This window comes from Rhipicephalus microplus, chromosome 2, assembly GCF_043290135.1.
Source record: "Rhipicephalus microplus isolate Deutch F79 chromosome 2, USDA_Rmic, whole genome shotgun sequence".
Classification (NCBI taxonomy): Eukaryota; Metazoa; Arthropoda; class Arachnida; order Ixodida; family Ixodidae; genus Rhipicephalus; species Rhipicephalus microplus.
In genome coordinates, this window is record NC_134701.1 from 279667227 (window position 1) to 279686059 (window position 18833).

At 42.7% G+C, this 18833-nt stretch overlaps 1 protein-coding gene across 5 annotated transcripts in view; it reads left to right on the forward strand.

The window, feature by feature from the left end:
- Positions 1-18833, forward strand: part of LOC119179555 (Aminoadipate-semialdehyde dehydrogenase) — a 75094-nt gene that overhangs the window by 47423 nt on the left and 8838 nt on the right. For all 5 annotated transcript variants that reach the window (XM_075882101.1, XM_075882100.1, XM_037430677.2 and 2 more), the window contains 7 exons: positions 6658-6887; positions 8119-8216; positions 8503-8880; positions 10621-10718; positions 14801-15276; positions 17208-17356; positions 17854-18017. In XM_075882101.1, the coding sequence (XP_075738216.1) occupies positions 6658-6887; positions 8119-8216; positions 8503-8880; positions 10621-10718; positions 14801-15276; positions 17208-17356; positions 17854-18017 (1593 nt within the window). The remainder of the gene's footprint in view (positions 1-6657; positions 6888-8118; positions 8217-8502; positions 8881-10620; positions 10719-14800; positions 15277-17207; positions 17357-17853; positions 18018-18833) is intronic.

Consider the following 18833-nt stretch of genomic DNA (forward strand, 5'->3'; position numbering starts at 1 on the left):
ATCCCTACGCGCTCTGGTGCTCACTTCCGTCTCCTCCTGCTTTCTCGTCTCGGCTGCTCGATTAAATACCTTCCGCGCCACCTTCCAGAAAGTTCTCCTCATTTCGTCGGCGCGATGCGCAACGAAGGCTGGGGAGAGTCGCGAGACGGTTCGACTGCCCTCCGCGTCGGATGACTCATCTCGGCGTGACCACGCCTCCTTCGTTCTAGAAAAATCGCGGGCTTGCTCGGCCGCCGTTGGGGGGTGAGGAGGTTCGTCGATGAAGCCACGCTTCTGCGGGGAGAGCGCGCGCCCGGGGAGCCTTGGCCGTTTGTTTTCTTTTTCTTTCCCCCTTTTTTTTTTCTTTTGACTTCGCGGCGTTTCTTCCGCGCGTTACCGCAAGAATTTGCGGCGCGCCTATTTTTAGCGCTCATTCTGTGACACACGTGAACGGTGTCGGTCAGAGCTAACGATGACTTTGTTGGATCGGTTGGAACACTCTCGTACGTGACGTATATATATATATATATATATATATATATATATATATATATATATATATGTGTGTGTGTGTGTGTATAGTTAAGGGAAAGAAGTGTATACTTAAGGGCGCGGACTGAATTGTAATGTAAATGTAAAGAAAGAAAAGTGGGTGAAAAGATAACTTGCCGTGGGCAGGAACCGAACCTGCAACCTTCGAATAACGCCTTCGATGCTCTACCACTGCGCTATCATGGCAGTTATCCCCCCAGCCACTTTAAGGGTATATATGTGAATTTAAACGTGGGAGTGTCAGTCAGCGCCCTCAGTAGCCATGGCGGCGAGTGTGGCACACTCTTTATGAGCCTGTGTGGCGTCGCGTAGCACGTGAACTTATTACGAGCTGGCAGCTGACCAATAGTCCCTCGTATACAACCTAAGGTACCAAGTCTGCCAGTGTGAGACCTTCATTAATGAGTAAGGGAAAGAAGTGTATACTTAAGGGCTCGTTTTTCCACATTTTGACCCAATATTAGTGAGATCTAACAGACAATAATGCCAAAGAAAGTACAGGGGAAGTTATCAGACCGAATTGTAATGTAAATTTGAAGAAAGAAAGTGGGTAAAAAGATAACTTGCAGTGGGCAGGAACCGAACCTGCGACCTCTGAATAAACAAATAAATGATCTATATATATATATATATATATATATATATATATATATATATATATATATATATATATATATATATATATATCAAGAGCACTTCACAACTTTCTGCATGAATACAATGATGTTGATGGCAGCCTCCCCAACAGTGTATATTTGTGTCATTCAATGAAAATTTTTTATAACTTAAAGCAGCTCACGAAGAATTGAGTATTTAAACACGAAACAATCCTTAGAGAACCTAAGGTATTGATTTTACCTATCTGGTCAACTGCGTCTTGGTGCTCTCGTATTGCCTCATCACTTTATTATAGACCGAAATCGGCATAGGGGAGTACAAGGGTATGAAAAGATGTGCCTGGTCCCGATATAACATTGAAATCATGTCGTGTAATGTCATGATACTCTTCCTTTCAGTCGTGTGTGTCACATACCCGCCTACCACAGGCTGCGGTATGCGGGTATGCGCCCCAAGGTTTGCATCTACCTAGGCGCAGTGACAACAGACGTTCGTAATTTAAATGTGGGAACCTTTAAAAAATCCGGCATCAGCAGCCTTGACCCGACGACTGTAAAGAATAACAACCAAGATCCCAACAGCAACTGAACCCAAGAATTTCGTGTGGCAGTCACGTATTCTACCACGAAACCCTGCAAGGTCTTGAATCTTCTTTGGAAAAGGTACCGTGCGGACATCAAGTTGGTGCTAAATCATTATGGTTACAGTGCAAGTGATATAAATATACATGGACATAAACATTGCATAGGTACTCTAAAGGGCCACTCACCAGGCCGGATACCGAATTTTAGTTAGAAGGTGGAAGTTGTTTGGTGTCCGATGAGGAACGTTTTGCCACAAAAATTTTTCGAAATGGTTCATTACGAGCGGAGAAAACAGGTTTTTTGAAGCAGTGCGAAACGAGGGTGAGAGTAGGCGAGCTCAAAACCCTTGCCGCTCCTCCGTGTAGCGTTAGCAAGCCAAATCTCTTCCCCACCCTTTCCGGCATCCGACCAAGAGGTGACGTGCGCATGACGTGCCCGAACAAGCCCAGCCCCCCGTGCACGCCAGCAGCGTTGCTTTGTTGACCAGCGTTATTTTGTGGTCTTCTGCCTGTTTCTGCGGGATTGTTTGGAAATGCTGACTTAGACGCGGTAGAGTAGATGAGCACAATGAGTGCGCGAACGCGTAGGAACGTTCCACGATGGTCGTCTGCTCAAAGCGATGACCGTGGGGACCCGAACGCATGCGAAACGCTGGCACATTAGCCCCACATTTTGTAGAATTTCACGAGAAAAAATGTAAGAAAGACGCGCACAATTTTTTTATTGCGTCTCATTATTTATTTCAAGTTTTATTCATCTCTTAAAGCAACAAATACATAAACTACGCATGTTGTGTTAAATAATTTTTGCCGTGTCATGTGGTCTACTGTTGACAACGTCAGAGCAGAGTCGTCTACGTAGAGGACCAACGTCACCGCATCGACGTGTACGTAGGACCATTCCTACGCCCACGTCATGCCCTCATTCTCTACGCGTGCGCCGGCAGAGTGGAGGAGGAGCATGTTTCATCTTGAAATTTGACCCATTTCCGCGGCGCGTAGCGTAGCAGATTTTGGCAGACGTGATCATGAAAGCCTCGTCTACGCACTGCGCTTGTCAGCTCAAAATTGTCAAACCTGGTGAGTGGCCCTTTAATATACACACCCATGTCATGTCGGGTTAGCATCAATGTGTTTTCAGTGTCGGCTCCGCTCTTATGACAGTCTCGTAAACATTATATATGCACTCATATTACTCGTCAAGCTATAATTAAGCGTTGTTGGACAACGGTGGAATGCACTGATGAATGATATTAAAATTATCGCACCATAGTGTGTCCTTCATTTTCATATTATTTACATCAGTGCCCTGAACGTGAGTGCTGAGGTTGCGTCAGGTTATAAATTCCCCTTCAAACGCCAATGTAGTGGACCACAACTACCACACTGACAAGAACACGTCGATTCACCCCGTAAAGCCTGTGCAAAAGAAAATCAGAAATGTTGCGTAGACGAGTACTCGCTGAAAGCTTCCCATGAAATTTATTCCCACCGCTCATGGAATTTAAACACGATATAGTTAAATGTGCAGGGGTTCACTAAGACTTCAGTGACGTATTTACATCTTGGAAACGATGTCGAAAAAATGTACGTAGCCACATGTCTAAGAAAAAAAGCTCCGTCAAGAAAAGAAGCATTGAATTAATGACTCCTCAATCCGTCTCCACAAGTGCTGGGCACGCTATCCGCTGCGTAACGGCCACACCTCCTAACTGCTGCACAAACGCGCCTTATATGTCTCATACACAAGAGGACGACAGCGGGGGAGTGTCGTTCCCTTGGAGCGGTAAAGTAGTTCACCATTTCAGCGATTAGCATCTGCAAGATATACTGCCACGCGTGTCTCATTCAGTGCATTTTCAATATAAGTGCAATTTCGTCAATGCATTAACGCACCGCGATATGGCAGCCTTACTTAGCCCAATGATCGGCCTCGCTCATGTTGTCCATCGTAACCAAAAGTAGTCCTGTGACGCGCAGCTGCCTCACAGGGTGAAGCACATTGTTTACGCTCATCAAATTTCTATTAACATTTCTTAAAGGGCCCCCCAGACACCTGCGTAAATGCGCGAATACAAACGGTGTAATCAAAATTTTACTTTGAAAGAAAAAAAAATGTGGTTGATTATAACATTGAACTATACCTTGTTTCTTCCTTTCAGAATGGTCTTTAGCTGTATATGATTGGTCAAAACATTCCGGGCCATGCACAAAGCACCAGCTTGTTACACGAGGCCACAAATGATGTGAAAATGATCCATCGCATAGTGACCATTTATGAACGACCACATAAAAAAAAATTAAATGAACTATTTTCAATGCGGCATATTGTTTGCCATTGGTTCTTCGGCATTTACAATTTTCTGTGTACCATAAAATCGCTTGCTTGTTACATTGCGTCACGATTTTGTGAAATGTCGTGGTGTTTATTACAATCTATGCAGAATAAACAGTGAATTCACATGCTGATCAATACCAAACACTCTTTGTAATAGCTGAAGGGCATCTCCTTCTAAATGTAATTCAAGTAGGCCAGCCTGCGGTCGCATTAGCAGCAGCTATACCTATGGCAGCTGGCAGAGATGGATTGATATGAGTATAATAAAATATGTAGACTTGCAGCATAAGGGCATTTAGAAGTTTGTGCGTGTATACATAAGTGATCTCGTCCTTCCTGAGAGAGACAGGAAAAAAAGAGAACGAACTAGGCAGCGCTGCACTTGCGTGCTTTTTTGCTGCCCAAGTTGTATTTTAATCTACAAAAGACAATTCTAGTTAATTGAAAATTAACTAGCCTGACTCCTAATTGAGCCTCCATGATGCGAAAACCCAGTCTTTCACCTTCTTTTTGGTCTGGTAGGTCAAGGTAGGGGGGGGGACGACGACAAGATTTAACGCTGAGCTTCCGTCTGAGTTCACTGCTGTATTCATCGCCACTATTCAAGCTGCGCCATTGCTCCAAGCTAACATAAGCAGGGCTGATCAGGTTTATCGGAGACTTAAGCGGAAACGTTTCTTTTTGGTGCTTGTAGAAAACACTAAAACATTAAAAAAGATATCGTCTCACAGTAGATTGATCGGCTCACAGCAGATTCCGCATAGCAGCTTCAATGAAAGAAAATGATTTTCCTGAAGCAGCAAATGCTTTGACTGGTGCATAAAAAGTTTACTCGTTCCCATCCTTAACTTCATCGCTCAGTCAAAGCAAAATAAAAGCATAAACAATTGATGTAATGCTACAGGGCCCCTCTTTAGCGCTAGCTTGATCTGTAATGCTACAGCACAAGGTGAGAAACTGTCGTATAGTTGGCCCGCACTGCAAAGAGACAAGGAAAATCGGCACAGAATGAATGTTAGAAAATTATATTGTAACATTCCCCCGTAATAATATAACTGAGTGATTATCGTGGTGAAGGAAAACTTTGCCTTGGTTGTTGGTTTCCCCAGCGTGTAGATACAGTGCCTTCTGTTGAAAGTGGGGAGGGCTCAACCCCCATAACCGCCCCCCCCCCCCCCCCCCAGGCCAATACGCCTATGACAGGAGACCTATATCATCACACTTTGTCATGCGACCGGCTGTGGAGAACGCGAGTAATTCGCTTATGTAACAGCCTGCGTCTAGCACTCTCACCTTTCTGCTTTGCGAAAGCTATGGGAATAGGTAAAACTGAAGTCCTTTACGCACAGAATCTATTGCGTCTGTGGTGATTCACAATGCAAAAGTAGCTTCGACGAAGGTCTTTCTTCCTTGAGCACGGAGCTGTTGCATCTGCTCTTGTTATCACCATCGCTCCGGTGAGTGAATAAACAAGCCCGTCATGGTGGTTTGGTGACGCATCCGACTAGAACAGAGAAATTCGTAGCTCTTTTTCTGAGTGCTCACTGTGCAAACACACTTAATATTTAGCTCAATCGTTGTTTCACCCGCGCTAGTTGCACCTAGTTGCGCAGCAAACTGTGCAAGAGAGTCGGGCTTTGCACTACTCAAAACTGCGTAGGTAGGTGGCACTACGTGTCTGCAAAACTTCAGAGTCTGACGTCTATAGCAATAGAGAGATACGACTTGAAAAGGCAAGAGTGCCTTGCCCAGGTGACTGAAATACGACTGCTTATTGCCTCTATGACGGAAGAAATAGCCCCACTCATGAACCGAACAGTGGAGTCACTAGCCGCCCATCTCACGACATTGCTTTAAAATGTGGGCCCACCTGCACTGATCCCCATTTATCCACCTATGAGGAGGAAATGTTATTGCCTTCAAAAGTTGTGCTCGGCTATAGCTCCAGTGTGTGCTTTGAGTTAGAGCTGTCAATACTTGGGCACTGTGCTTAAACTCGCATTCGTGTATCATTCGAAGATTTTGAAAGTCTGGGGCGCAATTCTCGAAGTGTCCACCTTGTGGACTGTCCGCTGCGGCCTTTCTAATTGGCTAGATCTCGACGAGCAGCGCGCATGTTTCTTCCATGTCACTTTAACGTTGCGAAGCAGCTTTCATAACTCTCGACACAAATGAAAAAGACTGAATTCATTTTGCCACAATGAATGCTTCCCCTAGAGATCCACTCTGGGAAGCTTATGGAGGCCATGCATAAAAGCTAATCACGTTAGCCCTTGAATTAGGTTTAATGCAGCAGCCTGCCTAATGTACCTGGATGCTCAGCACACATTTCCTGCATCGTTCTCAAACATTTCAGCACATTCATGTGCAAGCTCAGACTTGTCAAGTTTGTTTAAGTGTCCTGTTACTATACATTTCATCCATTTTATCTTCATGCTGGAAATGGGCTGCCGACTAATCGAATGCGCTCAGCCGAAGTGGACATGTGCACTAGGTGGACTCATCAAGAATCATGCCCCTGGATTGCAGCTTCAAGCTAGACAAAGTTGAATGAAAAAGTTCACACTCTTTTATATTGTTTTCACAGGCAACACCGAGCTTTGTTCAAAGCTTGGGTTTCGATCGCATCCAGAACTTGCTGCTAAGTGAAGCTTCATGCTTACGTGTCTTGGCTCTTGGTGGTGAAGAGTGCCCTTCTGGAGCCTGTATAAATTTGTGGAGACAGCCAGGAAACAGGACCGCAATCTTCAACCTCTACGGAATCACAGAGGTGTCATGCTGGGCCTCGTACTGTAGGATTAGTGCTACCAACACAGGGCATGTACACAACTTCATGTTTGTTGTTCATTGAATATCCATGTGACTAATTTAGAAACATCAGGGCTTTGCAATGATAATTAGAATGGAATATGTTAGGTATAATGTTAGAGAGCATAAAACCGGGAATATGAAGCATAGAGCAATTAAGGTGGAACAGCTGTGCCATTGTGCGTCAAACTGGTTTACTCACGCCATCCTGCGCGGAGTCACCCCTATTGCCTCAAACTGTTTCATCAGCGTCCTACTGCATTGCAGCACCCTAATTTAGCTGCAAGGTGCGACAGCCATCAAGCGCTGCACTTGAAAACTTAAGCATCCTGTTATTCGTTTCATTGAAATGGTTGTAGTTTGGGTTTCATCGAGGTTGTGATCAGCTATCGAGGTTGGCTCACCTGGTTCTACGTGCCTAGTACCAAAATGGCAAAATTGTTTTGCAGTTCTAGAGAAGTTTAATATAGAAGAAAATTTCCAGGACACGAGCATATTTTTGCGGGAATTGTACTACCTAGCACAACTGTGGTCAATTGGAGACGAACTATAAAACAGAATGAAAATCACAGTGCAAGCTTGTGTACATACATAGCTAAATAAGGCTACTGCACCATTTAGTCTAGTGTTTGCCGAATGCTGCTTCACTAGTACTGTGAAACGGCGTTGCACCTGGTCTGAATGGTCTTCCTTGCCCGAAAAGGCCTTTCTGGCTGCTATAATTTTGTTCCGAAACGTCTTTCTGGATGACCCAAGCCTTCTACAAAAGGCACTTTTGCCTGCTCCCAAAACTTCTTCCAAACCCATGTACCTGTGCCACCACTGTGAGAAAATTGAGCTAGGCAGGTCATTTAGTGCATAGAATAGATAACCAGGAAATATTAGGTTTACATAATGGGTGCCAAAAGGAGGAAACACAGATGAAGATAGTGGAGTATTGGGTTTAGTGAATAAATTAGTGAATTACAACATAAGGAGGCTGAGGGTGACATGACTGATGTGTGCTCTTTACCTGCATCAAGAAAGAAGGATGTTTGCTGTTAGCATGTTTACATTTTTTTGTTCGTGGTTTTATATTCTATATCAACATCACGGCAAGATGTTTATGTGCACATTGTTGATAATCGGAGGCCATCTTCTGTATTGTATAATGGGATGTTAGAATAGTAAATGACATCAATTAGCTACATTATCCTCACACTCAATATTTAGGCATTCATATTGCATTGTGCTTTCGCAGAGTTATACCATTGGGAACACCTCTGTATGGTACAGTGCTGGAAGTGAGAGATGATTCTGGAGCACTCATTGACGAAGGAGAGGGCACTCTTTTTGTTGGTAAGATACTAGCCATTTTCTTTCACTTGAGATCCGGAGTAGCATATCTAATTCTATAACTTATTGTCATTGTTCAAGACGCGCCATTTCAGCTAAGAACCCATATTTTGTACAAATACAATATTTTGATATGAAAGAGTTGTAATACACTCCAGTGAACCATACAGCCACACATTTGCTTTTCTCCTCATCTATGATTTCGGTTTGTCATACCCCAGTCACTGTATGTCACTTGTTTTTGTGTCTTTAGTGTTGTGCAAAAGGTGTATGCCTCTCTTGCATTCAGGTGGATCCGAACGGCGTTGCCTGATTGGAAATGAAGAGTGGAAAAACCTGGATTCCTGCCAAATGCGCTGCTCTGGTGACAGGGTCAGGAAATCTTCCGATGGATTAATTTTCTTGGGAAGGAAAGACTCGATCTTCAAGTATCACGGCAAGAAGGTCAACCCCTCATACCTTGCAACACAGCTCCTGGAAATGGGAACGATACAAAGCTGCCACACCTACTTCTCTAAAACAGAACAGACACTGTACTTTTTTGTAATCTTGCATCCTACTTGCATTTATCAGGCTGTGACTAGTCAGTTGACACAAAGGCTTCAAAAGGAGTGTCAGTGCCCCTTCCAGGTTGAAGTTGTTCCCAGATGGCCTCTCACAAGCCATGGTTTGTGCTTGCCTTTCATCTGCTTATATCTTTTTGTTGTGTTAGGCTAAGCTGCATGCTTTCTGTGAGAGTAGTCATTTTGATTGCATTGTTTGCCACTTTAACAAGGGTGGAAATGTCACTGGGCTGCAACAATTTTATAGCCATTTTAGTGTTGCTGTTCTTTTAGTTTCTGCTCACTCTGTTTGTAGATTGACTCAAAGCACTTCAAGTGACCCTATGACTTGGTCGTGTATAGACCTCTTTTGGAACATATTCCAGCATTAATATTTGCTGTAATCACTTTTTAGTATTACAAAATAATAAAAGTTGTTATGCTGTAATTTTACGTCATATTTAAATGCAAATATAAATATTAATGTGTAATGATTTATTTGCTACTAAGTCCTGGTTACTAAGGTTATGTGATTTTTGTACTCATTTTCACATTAATGCAGTGGTTCTCAGTGACCACTGGGATGCGAATTTCGCGATTCACTGATGAATGGGGCGAGTTGGGCAGGTTGGTAAATATGCATAACTTGCGCTCATGTTGTCTACGTCTCTTCCTTTTGTCTCCGTATTTTTTGCGCTTAGAATTCGAACTGATGCATACGAGCTTTTCATGGCAATTGTAAGTGTTGGTTATGCAAGATCAAAAAGATAATCTCGCCAGTTAGAAGCATGTAAAAAATTTCCCTTATTTTGGTGATGAAAAGTTAACTCTTGTACAATCAACCACAGAAGCTTGCGGACCATGTGAGCGCATGGGCAACAGTCACTGTGCGACACTTGCACTGTGTCAGCAGTGATCAACAGTAGCGTTATGCCCAAGATGCATTTCAGTCTGTCTGTTTTCCAACTTGGCACAAGTACTTTACATATTGCTCTTTTTGTTGCAGCATGCTGTTTGGCAGTGATAGTTGCGTGCTTGTGTCTCAAGAGCAGAATATCAATATAATTTTCATAAGTTACAACACTTAATGAACGCTTTGATATAAGCCAAATGGCTCACAACATTAGGCACGCCATGATTGTTGTGATTCTGCTATCGAAATAAGAGAGTGGTGGCCTTACCACAGATAACTACTTTACATGAAAACAACGAACTAACAATGTGCTCCGTTGAGCCAGCCTTATCAATCTGCAGTGGATATCTTAATGTGTATAATCACTATTCATTATGTCATTAATTCATTGACCATGGCGTAGCTGTCAAACTTGCATGCATGGCTTTTTGTTCTTTTTTTTTTTTCATCTGAGTGAGCAGAAACATTATTTGGCAAAAAGGGATCTTAAAGTGCTGTTGGAAGCATTATTAAACGTCCGTGAGTCCTTAGACTGTGGTAGCTTTTTTAGCTACTTCAGTGAATCTCGCTTGAACAGTACTGTCTGAGCTAAGCAATATCATGATGCTTTGGTGATTTGTTTTTTTTTTTCCTTCTTGGACCATGCTAATAGTTTATAGAGCAAGTTTGCTGGTTTTTGGTGATTAATATGTAGGTAGTGCATTGTTATGGATACAGGTTGTACTATAACGGTAGTCACAGATTAAGGGAGAAAGCTGGTTATTGTACTTGAGGATTTCTGCATTGGGGGGGGGGGGGGGGGGGCAAAAGCCAATGCCTTCAACAGTCGGTAGCATTGTAAACTGACGTAGTTATTTAAGCGAACTATTACTTCTTTTTTTTTTATGTTTTTCAACTTGTGCTTAGGGTTCCGAGTCTAATTCGAGGGTGTGATTCTGATTTTGCTTTACAGGAAAAATAGATGTTGAAGCCCTGATGGCCTACCAGAAGAAGCAAAGACTGCTAGGATCCTTGCATGATCTTCGCATGTTATTGGCCAGACTTTGGAATGTAGGTCTAGCATAAAATATACTACATACAGGCATTTGGTCACAGCTACCCTCTGCTTCCTCTTTTTTTATTTGCAATAGGCTATTTCTCCGGCATCAAAGATCACTTGTGTAGACATTGTGCCACCTGATAATGAGTATATAGCAATGGCTTTGGCGGCACATTCAAAGCTTGTAATAGCGGCAACATGACGTCCTTATTAGGCAGGATTAGGGGTACTTTGTTAGTTTTTCCAATTTGTGGCTATGACAGTTTGCTGGTGATCATGAAGTCACCAATTTAAATTACAGGTTACTTTTGCTACATTGTAGTAGATATTGAATAGAAGGTTCTATTAGCCAAGATTCTGCTTTAATAGTAGTAGTATTATATTAATATTTCTGGAGTTTTCCAGAAATTTCGAATATCTGGTGTTCAAAGTGCACTGACATTGCGTGGTACACTGGCCTCTATCATTTTGCCTCTAGAAGGTTCAGGTTTACATTTAATAAAAACAAGTGGTCAAGAGTAATTGATAGATGTCGACTATGGTGTTGCTGATAACGTTTTGGTAACGTTTTTGTTCTGTTAGTATGTAAAGAGCAATCAATCAGTCAATGGAATTGTTCAGTGCCAGCTTGAGTGTTCAGTTCTTGTATGTTTAATGCTAGTTGTGTCTTTTCTCGTATATTCCCACATTTTTTGTGAACTGAAGCTCAAACAGACCACTTGGAAGCTGTTTTGTAGCTGTATAAGTTAAGTGTAAGTTCAAAGTTTATTGTCACTTAATACGAAACATGCATAAACAGTAAGTATGCCAGAATAAAAGCTGCTTTGGGCTGCTTGGCTGGTCCCACTACCCTGTATAATAGCAAATGCAACATGACAAAAATTCCCAATAACTCCACTTGTTGCAATATTAAAATAGAAACGCACAGAGCAGTGATAGTTCAACTGCACCAATTACATCATTTTGTTGCAATTTTACATCCTAGTGCTTTCCTGCGCACAGTTGAGTTCAGCATCTGCCAACTGTGCTCCAAGTTCACTAGTCCACCTGTATACGTGGCATCGAGCCCTTTACGGCCCGAAACTATTGGTTGCAACAAACAGAGCTCAAGATTTTCCATAATGCCTTCGATGTCCTCACTTCATTCCAGTGATGCACTTATCGTCATTATATTCAGCATAACAAAAGTTTCTGCATTGCCACATGTCTCTGTTGAAAGTTTAGCATGTCGTTCTCTTTTATTTGTTAGGGAACTTGCAATAAGAGGTAAGAATGTTAATCTTTTTTGTTTGCGAGTCACTCAGCACACCTTTACGTAGCCACTGTGGCCCATTGACAACAGTTATCAGCACTCTGGACTCTGAACAGCATCACCACACAAATAAAGGTTCAGCAGTGTGAAAATTTGATATTTCACCAAAAATGTTCATGCCTTTATGTTGTGTTGTGCAACACACTTCGGTATACCTGTCATAAAGCTAAGCCCAAATTCCCTAGTAGAGTGCATCTGGCACGATGTGGTGCAACCGCTGCTCGCACACATCCAAGCGCTTGTTGCACGTCTTGACTGCGAAACCAACATAACGCCATGCAAGCCAGCGCCTGTATAAACTGAGCCACGCAGGTAACCAAAAATAAAGAACAAGTGCTCACATGTGTCCCATATGCCATTAGAACAATGAGGTGGTGTTATTATCAATCGACAAAAAAAGGACAAAGTCTTTATGGCTTGCGAATATTTCCAGCCGATTTTTTTCCCGTGCTTGTCGAAAACTATGCTTGTGGGCATGCTCAGCGTGGTCACCATATGTTCGCAAATTGCAAATTGAGGAACATAGAGGAGCGCTGCTGTTGGAAGTTCTCACTCTTAACTGCAGCGTGTGTGGTGGCTCTGATAAACGGACCATGGAACGGTTTTTTGAAGTTTTGTCAGCGTTCAGACTAAAGCATTACCGAACCATTTGCACGAAAAATTTTGTGTCACATTGTGTACTAAGCCTGCTATGGACAATTATATCATACCCTCCTTCTTACCTCTGCTTGGCCTACTCAACTCATGAGGCACACTGGCATTGCTGGCGATTGCAGATCTCTCATGAGCGCGCCCTCAATGATTTTGAGCTTTTACCAATACTATAGACCTCCAAGATTGCGCGCCTACAAGTTGCGCGCTGTCTCTGAAGCCATCACACAATGCGCCCAGCAGCACGCACGCCGGCAACGGAGACGAAGATTGTGGAGTTGTTCATATCTGCTCTGACTGGTGCTGCTCCCTATCAGTCGATCTTACTTCCATACCTTCTACAGCCCATGACAGCCCATCAGATCGGCAGCCACAGTGACGTCAAGTGGCCAGAGCATGTTGCTCTGTGAATGGGAGGTTGAAAACATGTTTTGCCGAGTCGCAGTGATCTGCACCAATGTGCAGCGATTCACAGCTTTAAAGCATTGTAATAAATTACATAGTTTACGCTGAGGGCTCGAATTAATCTCCAAATGACCCTTAGGACTTGGTGTGCCGGCCTAATGTGTTGTGCAAAATCGCCAAAACTGTTTTAGGGTCCCTTTAAGTCCAAACTGCATTGCAAAACTGTTCATTAAGGAAACAGACTGGATGTTGTGGCATTAGTCCTCAGCACTTGCTGAACCCTGTAACGTCCGTTCAGGACGCAGTCTTGAGGCCCCTGTCGATGGGTGATCCAAGGGGTAGGAAGTGGTGGGAGGAGGGTCACGTTCACCTCCTCCTAAAAATTAAAGAAGAAAGATTATATCGATGGCATTCCTTCTCATTACCAATCGGTTGTCGTACGTCATCTGGCCTGTTCGCAGGAGGCCATACTTATTCCCCAATTAAGTGAGTAGCACAGGAACTCGCGCCTACCAATCACACCTTGATAGCCTATATTTAGCTAAAACATTCGGGAACACAGGGTGTCGCTAATGTCAACATTTCGACAAGTGGACTTGCCCTCAAGGCTGTCTTGAAGAAGAGCCTCCTCCCCCTTTTTTATTTTTGGTTCGATCGCTGATACACCCCCTTCATACCAGTTTTCTTTGTACCAGTGTTACTTTTTAGGCGACGTTTCGTGAATATTTCGAAACACGGAAGCGAGTGCTCAGCCCAAAATTGTTGAAAATGAAGAAGAATGCCACACGGCTGCTCACACCTCTGCTAATTATTGAGTACGATGGAGCGTCGTCTGTGGTGAGTTAGGGCAAACACTGAGTGAACTGTTTACACAGGCAATTTACAACAGTTTATTCTAATTGGCAACGAGTTTTCTTCGTTTACGTTCTTTAGTTGTGAGACTGCTGTTTTTCTGGTTAGTATTCTTTTTCTTTTTAGATCGACCTTATAACGCGTGTCATTCACAGAAACGGTATGTGCCATGCTTTGCTCGTCATTAGTGAGCCTCTTGAGTGCACACCTTGTGCTGCACAGCAAAGTCAGAATCTGACTGTTGGCTAACAACATTTATTAATGGCTGCTTTTTGTATGTTGGCCTTGTCTCCTTGTTTACATTGCAGCAATATTCCCATCATGCACGCCAATAAGAATATTCACTGAAAGTTCTGACATGTCCTGCTTGAAGTGATCCTAAATCCTGTTTTTACTCCTCCCAACCTGCTTCAAAATACTTTTTTTTCTGCTCTAAATCTGCTCCAAAACAAGCTTTTCCCTGCTCCAAAAATTGCTCCCAATCCTTAACTATATGTACCACCACTGAGAGAGCAAATTGATAAAAATAATCTAGAAACACATTTTGAAGAAGCACAAAATTAGGGTTAGTTATGCATAGCTCTCAAAAATGGACAGCACTGTGTGCACATACATTCACATGCATTGTGACTCCCTGAAGAACATGAATGCTGTTTGTCTAAATGTTGCACCTGACAGATTAAATTCTGGGGTTTTAACTTGACAAAATAATTACATAGCACACTTTGTGGAGCTCTGAGTTATTAGGTGTAGACCACCTACACATGCACGTACATCGAGCTCAGCACTTCTATTGGTCCCATTCAATTTCATGCTATCGCCTCAACTATCTTTTAAACATTGTTCCCCCTTCACTTCTTTTTTCCCTTCCAGGCCTCAACAACAAGAAACGATCGCGCAGTTGTTTGCGGAGATTCAGAGTTTGTTGCTGCTGGTGGAAACTCGCTGGGTGCCGTGAGTATTTCACAGGAACTGGAGTTTGCTTCAGGCATCGCTCTGCCACTTCTTGTGGACAAGATTCTGAATGAGAAGTTCTCGGATGTTGAGAAATATTTGTACGCCATGACAGAAAGTCGCAAACAACTGAATTATCCCATTCCTGCGAAAAGAGCAAGACGACCCATCTCTGCATGGAGCTTGTCGTCCGAATCTGTGCATGTGAAGCTTTCATCTTGTTTTACATGCATAACAAGGTTTGAAACTTGGCAGCATTGTTGCTGTGCTGAGAGCTGCCATCAACTGAGGAAGACAGCTGACCATGATTTTCAAAGGCCAACTCTATCTGAAAGGTGGAAGTATGACCTGCGGAAATGCATAGACGCATCTCCTCTCATTGTCAACTATGAAAGGTTTGCCTTGCCTTTGTTCGTTATAGTTAACTTTAATCACAGAATAGTACTGTAATTACCTTAATATAGTGCTGCACTCAGTGTAGCACAACATTCAGTAGAACTAAGAGACAAGAAAGCCAAGAGAAGTGATGGATATCTAGTTTGTAGTAATTATGCTGTAAATGTGGAGAAAGTAAAGTGAACAAGTGAACAAAATGATAACTTGCTGCTGGTAGGAACCACTCCTGCGAGCTTCAATAATGCATCCGATGCTCTACAAACTGAGCTGCAGCAGCGCTTGTCCTCTAGTCCAATTTATTGGCGATACATATAGGTATGTGCATCTAAACGTCCTACTGTTAGTGCCGCCAGTAGCCATGACGGCGAACGTGAAACACACTATTTTTCTGCCTGCTGGCATCATGAAGCACGTGATCTTTTTTGAGCTGGCTGCTGACCAATAATCTTGTGTGTACTACCTGAATGATCCCATGGTTAAAAACAGCGCCAGAAGCCAAGACACAGACGAAGAATACACAAGGACGGGCGCCATTTCTACCCTGCTTTTTAAGCATGAATCCACACCATCTTGGCCAACAATCAGTGCTGCTTAAAGATCCAGTTTGCCAGAACGAGACCCTCGCTATGAATGAATGAATGAAAAAATAATAGTCTTAAGGGCTGGTTCTACTTTGTTTGGCTCAACATTAATTAGAGACAACAGACAGGAAGGCCAGGGAATGTATAGGTCATGTTATTTGTATTATGATGTAAATGTGAGGAAAATGAGGTGTATAAAAAGACAACGTGCTGCTGACAGGGACTAAACTTGCAACCTTTGAATGACGTGTCCTATGCTCTACCAACTAAGCTACAGCGGCAGTGATCCTTCTTCCACTTTATGGAGTATATAGCATGTGCGCTAACTAATACTTCCAGGTTTAAATGCCTCCCCCACCCCATGCTGGCCTAATGCTACTGACCTCTTCAGCCGCTGTGCAATAACTATTTGACCGCTATGAATATGTTACTTAACCCTCTGTCTAAGTTGGCAAAACCAGTCGCATATATGCCACCAGTTTGTTACCGACTGCTAGCGTTCTCCCTCCAGCACCGTAAGAAAGGCTGCAGAGTAGCAGATGAACAGGCTATTGAAATGCCACTAATGGCGAGTGGTTGGACATGCACTCCCATAGAAGCCCGTTATCTGTGCATGTCAGGAGTGCACTAGGTCATGGTTGTCGCAATAGCAGCAGTCCCCTCCTTACTTGCTATGGATGACCATGTCAAGACACCACCGAGATTCAGCTGACATGGCAAAGCACTTGCTTGAGGGCACCAAGGATTTTCAGATTTTGTCCTGCAAGGGGCTATTATTTTACTACTACCCAGTTCAACACAGCCCTCATAGAAAGTGTTTTCCTTTTGTATTTGTTTTTTATGGCAAATACGAAGCTTTGATATAGCCCAGATATATTCATATTTTGCTAGGGTGAATGTGTAGCCCTGTAGTGAAGTGCCTTTGATGCATAGGGGACTGACTTCAAAATGCCCAGCGTCGACAAGAAAGCTTTTTTCACTTTAATGTTTTAGTTTCTTCTGCCACTCTATAGAAGGCACTAGGCATATCACCTCAATGCTTCGAAAAAGCTTCAGAAATGCTTCCAAGTGCACCACTGCTCCCTAAAAAGTGCCAGGTGTTTCTTGTAGACATGGACGGACACTCCAATATAAAGAAGATGTGCCGTTTACAGCTTTGCTGTTTAAACAAAAGAAGGGGGGGGGGGGGGCACAAAAAAGAGTAAAGAAACTTTCACCCCAAGTTAGATTGCTGACTCTTCTTTCAGCTATATGCACTGCAAAGGCAGAGTGTCAGATGTGCCTTTCTGTTTGTCACACGTAATTTCTGGCATGTTAAATATAAACTTGTTTATGTTAATCCGTTACAGGGAGGACACAGTTGTGTTCATAGGATCTCATGCAGGTCGTTTTTGTGCTTTGAATGGAAAATCTGGAAATTGCTTCTGGGAGATATCAGTTGCCGACAGGATAGAGTCTTCGGCCACTCTTTCCACCTGTGGCAAATATGTTGCATTTGGTATGTATCTGAAGTATTTTTGCCTTGCCTAGATGACATTAGGTGTGTGCATTTCACTGGAGCTGTACGTCTGCCTTAATATGGAAAAGTCGTGTGAGAGAGGACTAGTTCAAGGAAAAACTTGTGTTGTCAAAATAAAAAAAGCAGCTGGACAAATGAAGTAGACAATTTGGTGATGGTGACTGCATGACATTTGCATGTTCACATGGTAGCCTTGAGAAATAAAGACATAAATTCTGTTTTTATTTTACCATGTCAACGTAATGATTATCTTATTGACAGATGTCAATTATAACAGCAATTCTAGAATTTTTAACCAGGCTGTTGATTGTATTTACTTTGTTCACAACTGTCTTTTTAGTACAACATGTTTATAACTATGATTATTGGCCTTCCCAAAAATTTGTTTCGGAAATATTTTGGAGTGCTGAGGAAGAAAGAGGTTACGATGTTTTGGATCAAATCATTAAATTTATTTCTTGATGCTTTGTTTTTAGGTTGCTATGATCACCACATTTACTGTGCTGATGTTGTGGATGGCAGTGTCAAGTGGGTAATAAATACCGGTGCAGAAGTCAAAAGCTCACCCACTACAAACAGAAAGAACTGCTCGTTCCTTTGTGGCTCCCATGACAAGTACCTCTACTGTATCAGTGAGAATGTGAGTGAGCAATTCTATTGGATGATACTGCATTGAAAGAGTTCTTTCTTATAGATCTTAGATACACTGCACTAGCATTCCAGATTCGAAGTGCACATCAATTGCCTTTTGGTGTTGTGGGGCCTGAAGTACTCTGTGACAAAGAACACAGCACACAGATGTTAAAACATGTAAACAGTGCATTAACCTATATTGATCTTTGTATAACAAAGCCAGCTATCTGAAGAAGGGATATTGTTTTGAGTGGTTTTCTTCCCTTTTCAGCACAACCAAATGAAACCAACTAGTGATTGAACCAAAGATTATGATTTAATGGGTAACCGATGAAATAGCTCCACTCATGTACTTGGCCGTGCTCTTCAACGGTGGGGTCAGCGACCCTGCGGCTTGTGAATTCAGTCTAGAGCCTAGCGAATTAGTGCTGGCTCGTGTGCACTTTCCTTTGAGGTGGAAATTTTGTTGCCTTTTAAAGTTGTACCGGACTAAAATCACATGTGAGTGCAGTCGTACAAACTGAAATATGCCCAAGCAACTGCATTTGCCCACACTGGTACTTTACCTTGAAGGTGAATGAGAAACCTTTTATACAAGAAGTTTGCGAGAAGTCAAGTGTGCGTATGTTAATACCCCATTGCAGAACAGCTCTCTCTCACTTGCACCTCTCCATCGCGTGTTATTCACTCTTCTAGGTGGTGCTCGCATTAGTACACTCTGTCCCTCACCACACCTTTACAACTATTATACTGAAAAGAGCTATAACGCAAACTGGAGACAAGGGAAAACATAACACACAAAAAAACAGTGCTTGTCCTTGTG